Source organism: Bactrocera oleae, chromosome 6, assembly GCF_042242935.1.
Source record: "Bactrocera oleae isolate idBacOlea1 chromosome 6, idBacOlea1, whole genome shotgun sequence".
NCBI lineage: Eukaryota > Metazoa > Arthropoda > Insecta > Diptera > Tephritidae > Bactrocera > Bactrocera oleae.
The window spans coordinates 51323804-51344493 of record NC_091540.1 but is presented as its reverse complement, the minus strand read 5'-3'; the positions used below and the strand labels follow the sequence as shown (position 1 = coordinate 51344493).

The 20690-nt window shown below is 35.7% G+C and overlaps 1 protein-coding gene across 2 annotated transcripts in view; it reads right to left on the bottom strand.

The window, feature by feature from the left end:
• The window catches only part of LOC106625630 (homeobox protein araucan), an 89805-nt gene that overhangs the window by 57445 nt on the left and 11670 nt on the right, over positions 1 to 20690 (bottom strand). For both annotated transcript variants that reach the window (XM_070111292.1, XM_036359150.2), the window contains exon 2: positions 12056 to 12658. In XM_070111292.1, the coding sequence (XP_069967393.1) occupies positions 12056 to 12658 (603 nt within the window). The remainder of the gene's footprint in view (positions 1 to 12055; positions 12659 to 20690) is intronic.

Genomic DNA, 20690 nt, shown 5'->3' with positions numbered 1-20690 from the left:
TCAAGATTGCCTTATCTGGATTTATATCAAATCAACTTTCAGCTGGAAGTTCAAAGTAGAAGGTCATAGTTGCGGAACATATACTTTGATATTTAAATGTACTGAAATTTTTCACATCTCCTAGAAGCTGCTCATTTGTCGAAACCAATATCCGACCCCTATAGCATATCGCTGCTATACAAAAATACCGATCAAAATTAAGTTATTTTAAGGAGTATTTTGTTTTTGTGTAGGGTTTTATTACTTCGGTCAACTAAAGTTAACTTTTTCATGTTTCTAAATGAATTAGTAAGGAATGATCTACATAGAACTTTATTGTGAACTTTGCAAATTTTTTTTTCATGACGATAGTTTGCTGGATGTGTACCTCTCGAATGCTGAAGATTCTCAAAAATATTACAATATATTAGCTGAACTATGACCATATATGACGGTCTTGAACTTCCGAAAAACAATCGAACGCCGTTATTGCTGCTTTTATTTTGTCTTAATATATAGTGGAACTATTATAATTTTGTGGCCTTTTTTGAAATACATCACAATTGTTCGGTTCAAAAGTTTTTACGCCGTCCTCCATCGAGACCTAAAGGTGTCCACTAAAAAAGAAACTATAGATAATTTAATAGTCCTTAACTACCTACATTGAAGTTCCATGTTAACGAACTTGCTATTCCACTGTTGGACAATAGTCAACAGAACAGAAAACTGAAAATATGCCATTAGACCCCTCTTTCGATTCAGTTGATCTAACCTTCATTATACTTATATATCATTATTTTTGCTAACAGACTTAATAATGAAGCTGATTATAAATAAAATTAAATTATAAATAAAAAAAAACACGTAAACTTCGGCTGCCCCGAATCTATTGCCCATTACCTCTAACAGGTGCTTAGGATAAAATGATATAAAATATCCTTAACTTGTTTTTGACCAATGAGTTTAAATGTCAGCTATATATTTTAGTGGTTCGATATTGGCGATTCCAACAAATAAGCAGCTTCTTGTGAAGTAATTTTGAAATTGATTTCGATTAGTCTCACACACGGACATAACAACTTGTCTCGCTGACCATTTACATGCATATGTTAATTAAAGGGTCTACGACGTTTACTTCTGAGTTTTACAAACTTCGTGGTAAACTTAATATAGCATGTTTAGTGTATAAAACACACCTACACCTACACCTACTACACCTAAGACATTAAGAGCCACTGTTGAATTGAAAAACCATTTACCTGTCAACTTTCCATTTTCAGTTATATGCTCTATTCGTTACTGTCTCTCATTTATCATTATGTTTCAATGCAGACTGTTCATTCTATTGAAGGCGGATTGTAAGCTCAGCATTTATCATATTTTATTGCTTTAATGTCGATATATCACGATATGGCAAAGTCATCTTCGCAGCAATGTAATGCTTCAGAGATATGCAGATAGGACACGAAACTTTTCTGGTTCCAGGTACGAACTAATTTGTTAAAAATTACAAAAACTAAGTTGGCATCAGATGAAATGTAAATTTCTTGTTGCAACATGCAGCGCTACATCTGTGCCTACATATGTAGTTGTTCATGTTGCGCTACTTATGTTGGGGTCAAAAAGTGCTTATTATGTGCTAACGAATTTTTAAATTTCCGAACCACTTACACTTCTAAGTTTGCGTTTTTGGTCAGTAACATCAAAAAATTAATAACAGTTTTCTTTCTTTGTTTATTTGTTTTTTGAAAAATTATAATTTTTCTTCTCCCTTTACTTTTTGCCAAGCGCGATGCATTTTGCTTTGACGTGTCCTATAGGTCGCTTATAATTGGAGCCTGCTTTTTGCAAGTACTCGAATATCTGCCTACAATTGTTTCCTTGCCTGTATTTTGTTGTTTTGCAAAAACATACAATATAATTGCCACTCACAACGGAATTGCACACGATACGTCAGACAGTCAAACCGTTTCAGCCAACAATAATGCTTGCCACTGCTGCCGACATTTGAGTTGTGGCTGCCACTGTTCTGTTCCGGCAATTATAATTTTTTGTTGTCAGTGTTTACTAAGCGATTAAGATGTTCACTCGCTCGCAAGAGAAATTTACAAACAGGTAGTCCGGTGGCGCAAAAGTAGCTGATGGAAAACAATTGCGAGCAGAACAGTCCACATACGAACTCAAACGAGCATGCAAAAATATATGCCTATAACTTATCAATTCTACACATATACATGCATGCGATTGTGTGTGCGTTGTTACGCATGTAAACGCGCTCATTAAAAAATACTCGCCGCCAATTATCGCACGAAAATACACAACTCGTCTAGTGTGGAATTTGAATTTCAAACGCAAAACTTTGGCTTTTCACTAACTTGCCACATTTATGCATGTATGTATGTATGCGCATAACTCCATTTCGTGCCGCTCGGCATTAGCATAAGAAGCCCACAGCACAGTAGCTCTGTCACATTCCAGAGTAATTTCTTCATTTCATTTCATTTGTGTGCACTTTGAATGTGTGAATGACCACTGCCACATTACATACTTGCCACAGTCGTCGGCTGCAATGTGTGAAACGACTTGTTGGAAAATACCCTCTTGTAGATTTAATCCTTTTCAGGGAGTGAGAACAAGAGTAAAGCGCGCAAAGCTAATCGCTAATAATTACGAAAATATGTGAGCTCGTTAATGGGTTTTGCGCAAACAAGAGAGTGAAGAAAATTCAATAGCATTTATATATAATCGCATGTGAATATTTTTAAAACTTTTTCAAATATAAACATATATAATATTTACAAAAATGGGCACACAGACTTCTGGCATACACAAGGAGTGATCTATATCGACCATCTGCGGAAGGGGGAAATGGTCAGAAGATTCTACTATGCCAACATATTGGGTTGATTCAACGCTAAATTGTAGAAAAAACTACCCAACTCAGCGAAGAAAAAAGTGCGCTTCCATCATGACAACCCAGCGGCTTAAACCTACGCTATTGTCACTGCAAAATTCATCGAATTAGGCTAAGTACTAGGTTGTATCCACCACATTCTACAGTTTTGGTTTCGTACGTTGGCTGCTTGATTTGATTTTTTTGTAAAAACGTCTGCCAAAATAATATTCACTTTTTTCTGCTTTTCCTTAATTCAATACCTAGTTTATGGACTTAACTGTAACAAGTTTTGCTCTCAACGTGGAGCCGGACTTTTGAATATTCAAAATCTTTGTGAAATATTTATCTTAGGAATTGTAAGAAGTTTGAAAAAATATTTCACTTTTTATATGGAAAAAAAATATTAAATAATAATAAAAACACGCCGATTTTTGCTCGACGAAATCCATGTAACCCCTTAAAGAAGTTGAAGAATCGTTCGGTCAAGTGTATTGATTTGAAAGAAGATTGATTTTTAAGGAGTTGTAGGTTAATTACTTATAGGACCACCTACGTGTATTCCATATACCTGTATAATCATGATTAAATTCAATAAGCTAACGGGATATACAGTGTCGTTAAATAATAAATAGTTCCATTAGGTACTCATTTTCAATAAGTTGCAAAGAAGACACAATGACAAGATTGCACCAAAAGCAGTTCAAATCGACAAAATATTTTGTATAAACAGTAAAATCAGTAGTTTCAGTGGTTTAAAAGAGCAGAGATGAGTGTAGCTTACTTCAGTCTGTATCTACATTTTAAAATATGCTGCCGAGTGAAGCTGAGCTAGCTAAATCATTAACACATAGTTATACTGTTCAAACTTTCAGCATTCCTATATAGTATTTTGATAAAAGATTAATTATATTTAATAAAATATTAAAATTAAATTGCTACAACGAGCAAATAAATAATAGCATTTCACGTGTCAGCGCTATATACATAATTAACACATATACGTCAAATGGCTTGAAAGAAACGACGTTATTATGACTGCGTAACGTCACAAAACTATTACGTACAAGTTTCTACGAATTTATGATATTGGAATATTTAAGCAAAATTTATTTGATTATCTAGCCACAGTGAGAAATTTTCATATACGCCGTTATGCCTAAGATTTACTGATATTTTCCATGTTATAATAAATATATAAAAAATCTTCAATTAAATGTATATCTATATTATTAATAACTTTTTGCATTTTATTGTTTGAGCTAATGTGACTTATTCACGCGATTTAACAACAAAGTTGCCTATTTATTGGATTTCCTAACACACATGTGCAATACATATGTACATACATACGTACATGCATGCTCACTATGCTAAGTTAAGTAAATAGTACTTCGAAATGCTTTCAGAGCTGTGAAACCTAATAAATAATAAATAATGAGCATGTGTACTTTAAGTGTGGCTCTGTAAGCCAGCACAGCAGCAACCAGCTAATTACAAGCAAACCAATTTTTCACAATCGTGAATCGTGGCGCGCATTGCAATTTTATATAGACAAGCAAAGGTATGTATTAATATGTATGTAATGTATGTATGTGCGGACGTGCGCACAATAAATGCGAAAGTCGCTAGTGCAGTTTGCAAAGAAAATGCGTTGCGCATGCGCATGCGCATTCACACGAATGCGCACCTTTAATAGCCACACGCACGCCAAGCAACACAAATACAACTACCATACATCTATTTACTCTATATAAATGCACACGCGCTCGCACCTCGCACCTCGCTATTCGCTGCGATTTAATGTAGTCAAAACAATTAGATCGCTTAATTAAGGGGGCTCTTGCAGGCTGTACGCGTACATGAGTGCTAACGTACCATCCATTATTGATTTCACGTGCGTTTTCATGCTTCGAAAAATAGGCATTTGCGCAAAAATAATTACGTTGATATTAATGTTTGTCTAACTATAAAAGATATATGTGAAAGAAAAAGTTATTAACAAATATTTATGAGTTGCCTGGCGGGAAAAAAACGTTAAATTATGCTCGTAACTTTATCTTGCATTGCTTTAAAGTTATGCTGCACACAAGTCTCTATATATGTATGTATGTATGCGTTGGCATCTGTCAGTCCACCTGGAATGATGAATAAGATTGCTCATACGCTCCGTTGGACGTTTGAAGCTTGAATGCCTGTGCGGATTGGCAGTTGACTTTGTGCTACACATACATATGTGGGTGTATGTGTGTGTGTGTGTAGGTATTTTATATGCAAAACTTAGGCATGTGCGTAGATATTATTGCTGTTGTTTTTGTAATGCGTTAATTATGCGTTCAACTGACAACAGCTTGCATGCGTGTGCTCTGTGTATACGTTTAGTTTGCTACCCGCTGCAAAAGTGCGTAGCTACTAACTTTTTACTTATTTTTCTATGCTAAAAGATAAAAATGCAGAACTCACTTAACGCACTAGCGGATTATAGATGCTTTAACAGTTGCTTATTAAATATAATTTTTGCTTTTAAAAAGCCTATCAATTTAGTTTGTGAAATAATTGACTAAAGTAATTGCATATATAAATATGTATATACAAACGAATTTTATCATACACTCCACTCAACGCACAATTGCCTGCACGCATGCGCAATGCAGCGCTAACCGGCAACTAGCGCTAACCAACAATAAAATCCATATTATATAGCGAACAACATCATTAACGATGTGAGTAATAGCAAAAAATTGCAAATTCGCTGCTCAATTACAATTTTCTTCAAGAAAAGCGCGAAAGCATTTGCAAAAAAAAATCCATACAGGCAGTTATATATGCTATGTATATATACATATGTGTATTGTAATTAATATATATATATGTATTATTCCACACTCCGGCATTGCCGTTCTGCAGCATACCTATAATTTTTCACAAATTTGCACATACTCGTACTACCAATGGGTTGTGCCACTCTAATGTTCAACAATCACTTTTACACAATAATTACGCAGCGCAAACGTTTTAATTCTATATTTCAAATACCAACCTGCTTACCCTGCAGACATACATATATAGCCATGTGTGTGTGTGTGTTCTCATATTGAATTTCATTTCATCTTACTCACCCTAATTTTATTGTAACGCGTTGCAATTGACTTCTCATTCTACGAGTATGCATTTTAGTTGCTATAAATATTTATTACTGTTTATGTCTTTTAAAAATGATGAATAGCTATAGAACATGCCACCGAAAGTTGCATGCGTTACTGTGTGTATGCTGTTAGTCATTCACTTAAGTTTGCAAATTATACAAAAAGCTACAAACCCAATTGACATGGTGCACCGCTGTGAGCCAACATTTATTTATTTATGTATACAAATGTACATATATATCATATTTATGTGCTTAGTGCGGACGGCACTATATTATATATTGAGGAGTTAATAACTAGGAGATAATAAATATGTATATATGTATAAATTGAGTTAAACATGTTTATGTACAAGCGCTCATAATCAGCGTTTTATACACATACATATGTATGTATGCTATTTTTCTGTCAAAATATTTAATAAATTTTGAAACTGAGCTCAATTTTTTTATGTTGCTTAGTGGTTATTTATGACATTACACCACTCCATTCACTATTTCAACCAAATATGCAAGGATGAAATTTAAACAGCTGCTATTGTATAAGCTGGTATTAAGTTCTGTTATTAACAGCTATTCAACTCTGTTCTCAATATTTATCCTTAATTTTTTACAGAATGTTCAAGAAATCTTTATAAGTCACCATTGAAGCTAAATTTATCAGTACCAATGTGCCACGACCGAATATATAACTAGTTACACAACAGAAGACAGATTAACTCTCAGTGAGCTCGGAAGGTGGAGGACTACACTTGAACTCACCTCAGCATAAAAAAATAATAGGAACGTTATTCTTACTCCCATAATGTGATCGGCAGGCAGCTTGTGACTTGAGATAATGACTAGCAGACGAATAGTTAATTTGAGATAAAAAAATTCTCTAGACTGTGGGTGCCAATCAATGGTGTTGATAAGAAAATAGAGTACATGCACTAACTCTTAAACAAATATAATCGTGTGAAATCATGTTGAAGCGTAAATGTTGTAAAAAATGTTTTCAAAAACTTTACTATGCATTCTGAAAAAAATATATTTAAACATATTACTCTTAAAATTCTTTTTAAATTCACAAAAAAAAAAAATACGCTTCTGCACTTATACCGACTGGGTTTTATTTTCGGTACAGCAATTTTTTTGGTCTTAATTACGAGATTCTAACAAAAACATATAAAGAACACTTTTTTCCAAATCTGTCTTAAATTAGAATGTCAATATATATTAATTGAACTACAAGTAGTTCGGCCCTTTGGACTACTAAAGTAATTGTTACCAAAGAGGAATTAAAGGAGTGAGCACTTTTTATGAACTATAATAAAATTTCCCGACTATATGTGCTATCGATGAAACAAGTGTTGTACAACAAATGTCCAGAAGTCAAATGTATAAATGAATTATTTCATTAGTTCAGATTTTTTTAAACCTGGATAAGTTATAATATATACACGAAAGAGTAATATATGATATGATAAAATTTGCAAGAACAGTCCATGTAGTATGCACGGTCATACCGAATCAAGGTTTGGTCTCCATGTGTCATTTAGTGTGTTTTTGACAGCTGTTTGTTTACCACAGCAAAATTGGTCAGGCATTTAATCTTAACATCTCTTGTGAATTGATTCAACACATTCTGGTTAATGTTTTGGGTATTAAACTTGTATTTACTTGACTCGTACCAAAAGACCTGAATGCACCGTCACACGAGAGTCATCGCTTAGTTACCGTATTCGCCAAATTTGGCTCGCTGTGCCTTTTTTTTTGGCAACAACACTTGGCGACATATTCATCGAAGCCATTAAAAGTCATTCGCTGAAGGCACCGAAGGCCATCCCAGCCGAGGCTTATTGCAAGTATAACTTACTTATACTTTGGTCTGCTTGACTAAAGAGCCTATTTTAAAGGTGATAATAAAGATTTGTATTAAAATACATGAAAATGTCCGGGTCAAGTTTTATTAGATGTTATATCATTGTTTAAGCCCAGGGTTCTTAAAATGTGCGAGCTTTAGGTATTTAAAACATCTTTTACGACAAGAAATCTAGAGTCAGTCAATAAAAGACGAAAAAATTTTTTTGGTTGCACAGCTGTTAGTATTATGATTGTGTATTATATAAACAATATATGTATTGATTTAATCTGCTGTAATTAAGTACTAAAGTCCAGCCAAAGTCCAAATAGTAGTACTCTCAATGATCTCACATTGAGTTTTAATCGGTGATGTTGATTACCGCTAAAGATATACAACACTGCAAGCATATTTATTTGTATGTCTGTATAAGCTTCGAAAAATAATCTCGAGACAAGCTAAAGACATAAAACAAAACCACAACAAAATGTGTGGCATCATGTTACACATTACAAAAACAATGGCGTAATTAACAATAAAGCCAATATACATATGCAAAACTAATTGCAAAACTAATTTGTGACATTTACAATAATTGTTGTCATAACATGAGCACATTAACCCGCCAGACGGACGGACGTCACATTAAACTGGCAGGCAGAAATACCTATGCGCCAACAGAGTTGCATACGAGTAAGCATGAATAGCTAGAAAAACACCAGGTGCTGACAGCAGTGCTCACGGCAGAAGGGAGGCAGTTGATAGGCATCGAAGCTCAGCTACTCATTCGGCTTCATGCGGTTCAGCGATGAGTGGAAACTTGAGAAGCATTAAGCAGAAAAAGATGCAACAGACGTACTATAAAAAGGCGAGGCAAGCAAAAATAAAATGCACATAAGACTTTAAGTGTAAATAATACCAACAACAGCATAACAATTAAAGCAAAAACAACAATACACTATACACTATACACAGAAAACAATAACAATAATCGTCAAAGCTGAACAACTTCCATAATACGCTGGAAGACACCCATAGCATTTATGTATGTGAATACGTACGGTGGATTGCAGCGAGTAGAAACGCCAGCAGAAAAATGTAAGGGTTTTCCCGCTTTTTCATTTAAATTTTTGATGGATTGAAAATGGTCATTTCGCCGTTCTCGAAGAAATGATTACAGACCAAGCAACAACCTGGAGTAAATTGGATATATGACATATGCCATTACGTGGACGGTACCATAAGCTCTTAGCCTCACCGTCCAATGACGCCACTTTCACAAGAGAAACTATCATATATTATATTCTAGTAGACAGTTACTATCAAACTTTCGGCTTCGATAGGTTTTTGCTAGCCCATGCCTAGGTGATACGAAAAATGGGACCTTTGAAAACAATCGTCTAAGTTTTCGTATTGGCACACCACCGATTGCTAATCTAAACTGAGATCTGGTGAACCTGCTCCGAAGAATGCGTGGTCAGAAAAGTGATGGCCAACGTGTTCTGGTACTCAGAAAGTGTGATCACTATCTGGAGAAAGGCAAATCCGTCAAAGGGCGAAACTATGCCGAATTCGATATGACAACACACCGGCTCACACATCCGTTCGCTACATGACCAAATTAGTCGAATAAAGCTCTAAATTGCGTCCCATCTACCGTATTCTTGAGTTTTGATCCAGCGTGACTTCTTTTTGTTTACGAGTTAAAAGTCAATTGCCGTGGAGAAATTTCAGTCGTATGTGGCGGTTATCGACGCCACGGAGTACAACTTTGCAGACCTTAAAAAACGGTTTTCTCAGACGGTTTAAACCAGTTCGAGTAACGTTGAGTCTAGTGTGTCCAGCTAGAAGGTGTGGATCTGTGGATTGGGCTGTTCCCCAACTTGCGTCATCATCAATATTCTTCGGTAATTCTCTTCAAAAACCCTCAATTCAAAAACCAAAAATTCATCTAATGATGCTAGAAGGCTAATATTTGCTTTGAAAAGAAGAAGATCTATTGATCCATTATAAGAATAAGAACTCAATATTATAATGTTCTCTAGTTAAATGTAGTAATATTTTAATAAAAGGAAAATAATAAAAAATAGTTTAGGTTTTCCGACTGGGTAAATCTTATTGCAAAGCGAAAATAAGACATAGCACCATTCGATGCTTAGATGCAACAAACAACAACACTCAAGACAATATAAAAACAACAGTGAACAATAATAATAATAATAACGAATGCAATAATAACAACGTCAATGGCACAAAAGCTCCGTGAAGCATGAACCTTCAACTTGCAAAACAAATGTGCCAAATGCAAAGCAAAGTCGGCGAACAGAGGAAAACGAAGTGAAATTAGTGAAAATGGGAAATGCGAAATGCAAATCCGCAAACCGCAGTCGAACAAGAAAAGCACACCAACAATAAACCAAATAAGCAGACGATACAACATACATACACACACATATACACACACACACACACACACACATTAGTATAGGCAGCAAGAGAAGTAGCAACAAAAATCCACTAGGTACCCGCAATAAAAACAAAAACAAAAGGCAAACTGACAGTGACATTTAGTTCGCCGAGCAGTGAGTGTGTTACCCCACAATATGTCTATTTGTGGACAATGGCGCTGGCGGTTCTGGCGGTTGCGTTGTTGTTGTGGCTTAGGGATGGTGGTGGGCGCTAGAGAATTAGCCACAAATGCCCGCAGAGCAACTGTATAAATGCGCACAAAATACTGTACAAGCTTATAAACGAAACAACAAATATAGAAAAACAAATGCGAAAGCAAAATTAAAACATAATGCAACAAAAAAGTGGAAAAACAAATAAAAACGACCACAAAGTGCATATACTTAAATGGCATAATATGTATGGTATGTAGATGAACGAGAGCGGAACTGCGATATTTCTGCCAAATTTAAAGCGAATAGTGATCATATGGGCAGTAACTTTAAGCTATTGATGAGGAGCACTTATGAAAATTATTGAAATTGTTGAAAAACTTAAATTTTTTTCTACAAAAGTGCAAGGAAAATATTATATTTCTCAGCCACTTTTTTCGTAGCCGACTCTCGAAACAGCCTGATTATTAACTGATTTGAATTATAGGCGTAGTATCTGACAGGAGTTGGAGGGTTGCAAGGTAAAAGAACTGTGTCGTTTGAAGGAGTTTGATAAATATATACAGCATTTATGCAACCATCAAATATTCGTTTTACATACATCAAAGAAAGAAACCATTAATATATAGTTCTGTAGAAGTGCAACTCGTGTTTTGAGAATTAATACCTGCGATTTTTATCAATATTTTGTTGGATAATATCCATCATCAGCAAAGAAAAATGTTTACCTTTTTCTGCACCGAAGTTGTAAAACCCTTCATTGGTGAATTTCTTATAACATATTGAATTTGGTCGGTCTGTAGCTATAAGGTCCAATCTGAACAATATATTCGGAGATTGTACCGTTGTCTTGGAAAATAATCTATACCAAGGTCGCTGAAGATATTTTGTTAAATAAAAAGGTTTTCTATATGCCATAGTGGTCCGATCGCAATAATTTCGGAAATTCTAGGAATACAAATTTAGCAATAGTCTCTGCCAAATTGTGTGAAGATGTCTTGTCACAGAAAAAAGTTTTCCAAACAAGAACTTAATTTCGAATGATCAGTTTATTTTGCAGATATATGCTATAGTAGTCCTATATTAGCGATTCCAACAAATGAATAGCTTCTTGGAGGGAAAAAGAGATGTGGAATCTGTCATACTGATATCTTAAAAACAGTTCGTCACGCTGATTATTCACATATATACTGTGTAGGCTCCGACGTTTCCTTCTGGGTGTTACAAACAAACAAAATTTAGGATATACAATTTATATTTATTTTTCTCTGCGATTTCACTTTACCAAATAGTAGCCCCTTTTTTTTGTGTTAAAGTAACACATTGTTAGAAAGATAACACATTTTATGGTTTTGATTTTACTCATGAATCGATCAGAGTACAAAAAATTATTCAAACAAAGCTCTAAGACAACCCTTTTTGAGGGGAGGACCTGGAGATAAAGATAGAAGCGCCTGCACCATTGTATTAAAATAAAAATTAAGCTTAGTATCCATAGTAATTCCCAAATCTACCAAACTAGTCTATAATTTCTAATACGAATAACAATTTCCACGAATATTTTCTTGACTTACCAAACTTGAGTAGAAGGGTCCACTGTCCACGCTAATACTTGGATATGGATTCTGCTCATTCGAGGGATAAGGTGTACCGTACACACCCACACTAGTCGTTTGTACACCTGCCGAAGCCGCTACTGCCGCTGCCGATTGCATACGAGCGTAACTACTTAACGCCAAACGGGTTGGATCATATTGGCACGAACAAACCGTTTGACCTGTCATCGGATCTGTCATAACGGGTCGACCATTATCACAGCAAACTGGGGCAGAGGATAGCGCGTGTTGTGCTACTGAAGGTGGTGGTAAACCCGACATTGGATCGACAGTTGAACATGTGCCATATGGTTCCAAGGAAGTGCTGTCGATGCTGCCGCTAGCGCTGACACTACTGCCTGCTGCGCTGGGTGTGCCAGTATTTGATGGTTGCGAGGCGGGATCAGGTGTCAGTGTGCCACTATTGAGGTCGACACCACCACCACCAGCACTGCTAACATTACTGTCGTGCCCATTGGAGGGCGGACTGATCGAGGCAGGTGGATGAGCAGGAGTCGTGGCGGCTAATGGAGATTGCGCAATGGGATGCAGATTGGATAAAGCACCACCAGCCGTTAGATACTGTAAATGGTAAAAAGTATTAAAGAATTTGTAAAGCTTATTTAAAAAAAAAATTAATGCGTTAAGTAAAGTAGTAAAATCTAACTTTTTCAAAAAAATTTACCTATTAATGATAATATAAAAGCTCTTCTCTGGCTAAATTCAAATTGCTTATTAACTGAAATGTGGTATGCATTATTAAAAATTAAAAATTTAAATAATTATTAGAAATTAAAAATTTTATGCGAAGTGGTCAGTTCCACTAGGCGTTGAGGCATATAATGCTATGAATAATCCTCTTTTCAGTTTAAATTGTTATATTGTATATTAGTATAAACATTGAACTTGTAACGCTCGTGGATTTTTCATAACCAATGCAACACTGTTAAGGTCTATTCAACCCGTTAGTAAGTAAGGACTACTCAATTATGGTACACATACTCTTGATATAACAGCTTTACCGATATTTAGTAAGACAAATTTACGATAATGAACAGATTTTTCTAAATTTTTGTTCTTAAGTCGAGCAACCCCTTGCAGCATTGCTGACGTGAAAAATAGTCTTTTAACGTCTCTTGACTTCAACTCACATGACACCAAATTTTTTTTCTATTGAAAGTACTGAAATGGCTGCTTGAGTGACTCCCAAAGATTCTGTGAGCTCTTCTCCTGTTCAGTAATAATTTTCATCGAATAATACTTCCACAAGTTGTTCCTGCTACGCTTCAAATGAAATGAGAAATATTTTATGGTGTTAATACCAGTATTAAATATTTTATTACGAGCATAAACGAAGTAAATAAAGAAGCCTCGTATCCTGATACGTTACAGGTGGGGTAAGTGTATATAATTTGTTTTTTACATAAGTGCTAGGTAGGAGAATAACTCAAGTCAAGTGGTGTTAATGTTTCAAATTATTATTAAAAATATTGTTTAATTTGGAAGAAAATGTTTATGCTAAAATTCTGATTTTTCTACAACGAAAAATTTTGTAAAATTTGTTATTAAGAAAATTATGGAATGAAAGATATATTTTTTATAGTAAAGTAGTCATATAGTCCGAGTAACTTAGTACTTCCTTTCTTCTGATTATTATCATTATCATTTTTATAAAAAAATAACTTAGAGTACACCAATGTTATGTATTACATTTAATTAATAGTAGTTTTTATCGAACTCTCTATGATACTTATCCTATATACATATGTAGTCATAGAATATAGTACTCAACATTCGTTCGAACTGCACAAGATACTTCCTTAGTCCTTGCATAACCTTTTGACCAGTATGCGATGGAATTTATGACTTCCTCACCAATATGCACACAAACTTATATATAGTGTGTAGACCAAAGGCATTTCATTTCTACATATATACCGTATATACAATATCTTAATGTGGCTTTTTCCAGCAATGGTAATAGCAATAAATACACTGTTCCACTATAGTAGTGGTGGTTTGCCAGGGACGTTGCCGTTTTAGCTTTGGCGGCATTTTTCCTTTGAGGGCCTTAAAAATTTGTCAAAGCCTGTCACAAATTTGGTCGCTGATGGATTTACGATATCGGCACAGCCACTGCCACCATGTCTGCCACCGGCACCACAAATATGGTTTTAGCCACTGAGGACGACGTTCAATTCGCTTAACTGCTCAATTGGGGTTGACGGCTCGCTTTGTTTAGCGCTACACTCGCCTTTTGGCCAACAACGGCCAACCGGTGGCCAGTGACCAGTGGCTATAGCGGTTGCTTGGTCACTGTGTTAGTGCACATGCGGGGCGGTCGCGACATGAGTTGTCGTTGCGCTTACTTTAATTGCTAATAATAAATAAGTAAGCAAGCGAGCGCGAACCGTATTCAAGTGTAAATTATGTGCGAACGTGTAGATTATGAAAATTGTGTAATAAAAGCTAAGCACCAGACAAAAGCCAAGTAAGCGTATGCGCTTAACATATGTAGCTGTAATAAAAACGGTCGGCCATAAACTGAACAAGCGAAAAACAACAACAAAAACATTAAAGCCGAAAACTTATTCAAGTTGCAACAACATCTTTTTATTCATATTTTGTTTTTGTATAAATTAAAAACACATTGTATTGCTAATTTTCAGTCAATATTTTTTTCAACAATTTTTTGCTTGCTTTGCTAATGAGCTACATAACGCTGGCAGCTTAAGTGCAACGCTGCTAAGCTGCTCATAATGGGGCTATAACTTTGACTTTGAGCGCGTCAGGCGAATTTGTTGCTAGTGTGGCAAGTTGCTCGTGTGGTTTTGTTTCTATTGTCACGCTACGTCGAATCGGCTGCAACAACACGATTTAATTGAATTAGTTCTCATTAAAATAATATTCATATAATTGCATTGCAAAACGACGCACTGAGGCGCGAAGTACCTACCAAGTGCTGCAAATAAAGCGTTGTAGTTGCAAGTCGAAAGCGTTTTAGAAAAACTTCTAAATTAATGAATAGAAGCGGGTTTGTTATACAATCTCATAAAAGACTCGACAACTATAAATGCACTCATTTTTTAAGCTCACAAACTGAACTAATTGATTTCCGCTATTGGAATGACAGTGATGTATTAAGTAATGACAGTGAACCCCGTTGGGTGGGTGCATAGTAATTGGTGGATAGTGTGAAGATGCCTCAGGAAAACTAAGTATACAATTTTTGATTGCCATAACATGCATTTTCTATATGGAAACATGCATAATTCATTTCTTCGAAAACGTTTACGTTGGAACTTTTAAAATATTAAAAGACAAGAACTTAAGCGATTATATAATATAAATAAAATAAAAAAACTGCTAAAATTTGGATTTTTTATAAAAATATTTTTCAATATCAAAAATGGTTAACTGTTGGTACAATATAACATACAACTAAATATGTTATAATTAACCGCTATTCAAGGCAATAACTTTAACAAAGTTCTTTACTAAAAAATAGAGTGAAAGGAAAATCTGAGTCACTCTTAGCCACGGATATTTGGGCTAATTTCAAAGCGGACAAAATCCAGTAGAGATCTTTGACACAAACTTCCTTAATAAAAGCAGACAGAGTTCCATTGGTCCATTGTTGATTAATTAATTTTGACTTCTAACGTCCAAGCATAACCTTACTTAACAGTTGTCTAGATGTACTAAAATTTGATCAGATTTGACCCGGTCTGGAACATTTAATATTTTTTCCTAATTTGGTACAACATTGTTTTACGCTCTTGTCTAATCTCCATATGTCAATTATAATATGTATGGCAGCTTTTTGTTTACGACAAAAGGTTTTTTGTTTGGCTTAAAAATTCAAGAACGAATTTGCTTGAAATTTGGAGTATCTAATGGAATCACGACTACGGAATCATTAAAAATGTTGCAGAAGTATTTTGGCAAATCTACATTAACGTCAACGAAAACTAACCTTATCCGTTCATCCGCCTCTGTTAAGAAGACAACATCGAAACAATAGAAAGAAACAAGGAAGGAAGTTCTAAGTTCGGGTGTAACCGAACATTTTATACTCTCGCAAATTGCAAGGATCAAAGCACGGGAAATTAGTTCAGGTGTTGGCAAAATTTTATATTATAGGAAGTATTGATCCGATTCAACCCTTTTTTGACACAAAGACATACTATTATCCAGAGTTTCATTTATTTATTTTATTATATGAATTTCAATTATATATATTACAAATTGACCGATGTTTTCGGTAAAAAGTCAACTATAGGCACTGGAGTCCACATATTCATTACCTAGAGGTTGAACAGTTTTGGTTCAATTTAGATCATTTTTGGCATACATTAAACGTATTATTCACAAAGTTTTACGCCGATATAATCATTGTTGCTTGATTTGTGGAAAGTGAAAGAATCAGATGGAATTTAAAATGGTGTTATATGGGAAATAGGCGTGGTTGTAATTCGATTTCGACCATTTTCGAACTTTAACATAGAAATATAAGAAGAATGTTATGTATCAAATTTGGTTGAAATCGGCTGAGCAGATTCCAAGATATGGGTTTTCACCTAAAAGTGGGCAGTGGCACGAAGTTTGAAGTCGGTTTCTATAAAATCACCTCATACCATCCTAGGTATAAAATTTAATATCTTTGGCGTGTTTAGTGCTTGATTTATCGCGCTTTTAGTAGTTTTAACAGTACCGTTATATGGGAAGTGGCCGGGGTTGTCACCTGATTTTACCCATTTTCACACCGTCAATAGGGGTGCTAAAAAAAATTTTTCTCAGTGAATTTTTTTATTATAGCTGTAGCGGATTCGGAGATATGCACATTAAATCGATTATATATACATATCCAATAACATTTTTTTATCTTATTTTGGAGCTTAGTTATGGCATTTGGTCCGATTACGCTCATCTGCAATTCCAACCGTCTTACGGTACCAAGAAACAGGTGTACCAAATTTCATAAAGATATCTCAATTTTTACTCAAGTTATAGCTTGCACGGACGGACGGACGGACAGGCAGTCACCCGGATTTCAACACGTCTCTTCATCCTGATCATTTATATATATATAACCCTACTTCTACCTCGATTAGTTTTATATGATACCAACAACAGTTAGGTGAACAAAACTATTATACTCTGTAGCAACAAGTTGCGAGAGTATAAAAGTCTTCGTATTGGCATCAGAGAGATAGCAAAGGATCTCATAATTTTTTATGGATCGACTCCACATATTTAATGAATGCTTTGAGTAGGAAGCGTGCCAGTGCTAGACTCCTACCAAAAGACCTGAATGAGTCTTCCAACGATGCAAATACTGGCCGCTCTTTGTATGCTTTCCATACGTCTAACTGCGTATTTCTTTTCCGTTATTGGCCACCATACCAATTACCGTCAGTCGTAATCGGCCTTACAATTGCTTTGTAGTGACAGTGAGCTACCCGAGGCGTTAGTCCCCATCTGGGCCGCACCATTCCTTTACACGTGTAAATTGCTGTAGCTGCTCTCTTTACTCTAGCTTTCAAGTTTTTTTTCCAAGCAAGCTTCCTATAAAATTAGTTTTAAGTAGCGCTTGCCTTATCTCCTATTGCTAGCCTGGTGCCACTTAATAATGATTTCTGGAGTACTGCGTTTCTTAGTGAACAATACCAGCTGTGTCTTGCTAGCACTCAGGTTCAGTCCGCATGATACGGCCCACGCCTAATACCGTTTAATATTGTCTGCATAAGGCTAGCGAGAGTATTCGTGAACTTGCCTTTAACCGAAACTGCCACATCGTCAGCATAGGCCATAACATGTGCCCCCTTCTTTTCTAGATCCACCAACATTTTGTTCATTGTTAAGATCCAGAGAAGTCAAGATAACACGGTGTTATGTATCGACTGTGCCATTATTTTATAATTATCGATATCATTACAAAAATATTTCCACGAATTTCTTTTTGCCCTCCTTATAATAGTTATCTCACTCTTCTTCTCCTTGGGATAGTTGGCTAGATTGAATTGCTTCTTGCAATCTTTCTGCAAGTTCTTAAGGACGGTAAACCACCAGAGGGACCTTATTCTTCCCCTACTACGTATTATTGGACAAGCCACCTCTAGTGCTTGTCGACAAGACTCTGTGAATTGTTTAACGAGAATGTCTAGGTCCTCTTTGTTCTCTGGTTGAAATGGCGGAATCATAGGAATACGCTTTTTTATATCCTGCAGGATCATCAGCCAGTTCGTTTTCCTGTTATTTCTGAACTTTTCTACTCTATTCACATTATCTTCAATTATGCACTTAATGTAGCGATAATCTGAATAGTAGTGTTCCTCAAGTACTCTTCAATGGGTCATTTTATCTACCAGTTCTTCCGACACAAGTTTTATGCCTAATACTTGCTATCGATTCTAGTTATAATTGTTGGCATACTGCCTCTGTTGCAACTTCAGTTAATATAACATATTGTAAAATCTTTATATAATATATAAAATAGTTAGCATACATGTATACAAAAGTAGCATTGCTGCCACAGAGCACATTTATAATTTCAGTATAATTATAATTATTACTTTTTTCATATTATTGTGAAGAATTGTGCTTGCCTTTGGAGCGAGCAATTCCTATATTTTGTGTAGGTATGACCTGTTTAAGATATACATTTTTACTTCCCTATTTTATTGCAGTTGTACTTATATAATATCACCTGCACAAAAATAAAAACAAATAGTAGGTAACACGTTGCATGCAACAGCGGCAGCAGCAGACGAGGTTTTAACGGATCAACGCGATCATTTTACAGCGAACAAGCGCGTAATATATAATTTTCCTCATTCAAACGCTCTCCGAAGCACAAGAGCGCAAGCAAGTGCGAATTCCTTTAAGCGCGCATTTAGCACACACTTAAAGTAACCGCTGACCGGTCGACCGTACGGCCGAACGACAGTAGCATGAAGGACATTTTTGCGCTGCTTGACTGCTTCGGTACACGATGGCATTCCCTGCGTTGCCAACCGCCAACTGACCCACTGCTCGCATGAATTTGTTGTAATTCATGTTTGTTATATTGCATGCCGAAAATATGGGCTTGAAAGTGCAGCGCTTGCAGTAGACCGCGTCAGGGTAACAAGCTGAATGGCACAGTGCAGCAACACCACCATAAGAACACTTTCGACATTGCTAATTAAAAATGCCTACACTGCAATTGCGGAATTAGTTTCTTATCGCGCTTATCATCGATGACGTTGCGACCGCCAACTTGCCACAAAGCGTTGCAAACGTGGCAAGCGTTGCTCACCTGATATTACACACTTTTTGCACATTTCTGTTGATGCGTTGATGGATAGTTGAGGAGCTGTGAATGCCGCAAGGCTTTTTGCCAAAGTGCGCAATAGCAAAAACACCAAGCACAGCAGCAACGACAATAACAACAAATGCAAACTTGAGTATGAACGGCAGTCGTAGACGTGCAACGTTTGAGGGCAAAGCCGGCGGCAGCATAATGCATTTATGAATATTATTAAATTTATATGATAATTTGTGCATTTTTAATTTTTCTTTTCGTATTTTGTTGCACGCTTTTGTTGCTTTTGTAGATAGCGGTAAATGCTTCGAAGGCGTTTTGCCATACATTTTCCCCATTTTATGACCAAAGTCACGCAACTCATACACACCTAGTCGCCGAGACATGAAACAATGTGGCTGCTATCGCCCAGCTATGAGCTCAAAGTTAATGGAAAATAAAGTAAAAGAAAATGCCTAGAATATTATGTTTTTAGTGCCAAGTAAGAAAATAGAAATCGAAAAACTCTATTAAGGTGACGAACTAGAAGTAAAGCGTAAAAAAGCTACAAACTTTACTTTATATATTGTACTATGGACACCAAGTGGACCAGTGAAAATTATGGACATTTAAAGTGCTAAAATATTATTTACAATTTAGTGATCAAATTAATGAAACAAGGCGATTCGATTCAACATTATCTAAGTAAACGAATCGATAAATATCTTGACTTGAAGTAAAAGGCGTCAGTAAATGAGTTTGAGGATCCTATCCCTCGCAACAGTTGTGGCAAGTGTTGTTACAGGGTATAATAGTTTTATTCACCTAACAGTTGTTACTATCACCTAAAACTTATCGAGATAGATATCGAGATATATAAGTATATACATATATTAATTATCATGATGACGAGACGAATTAAAATCCGGGTGACCGTTCGTCCGTTCAAGCGATAATCTGCATGCTTCTTGGCACAATGAGGAGGTTGGTATTGCAGATCGACGCAATCTGACCATTGCTACGCCTACAAAAATTAAGTTCCTAAACATATATACATATAGCTATAATTTGGTGTAGGAGTCCGCAACATTCAGGGACATCTGTGGACTGAACATTTGAAAAAGTATGCGTGGTTCCTTAATAGGCTTGACATAAATACATATCTCACAAACCTCTAAAATTATATCAACCAAACTTGCTGAGGATCAATCCTTTCAGCACTTACTTAGACGTTGTAAAAATAAGTGGAACCGGCTTGTAACTACGCCCATTACCCATATAATAATTATGTATGCTGAAAACTACTAAATTCGCGTTTACTCACTAAAT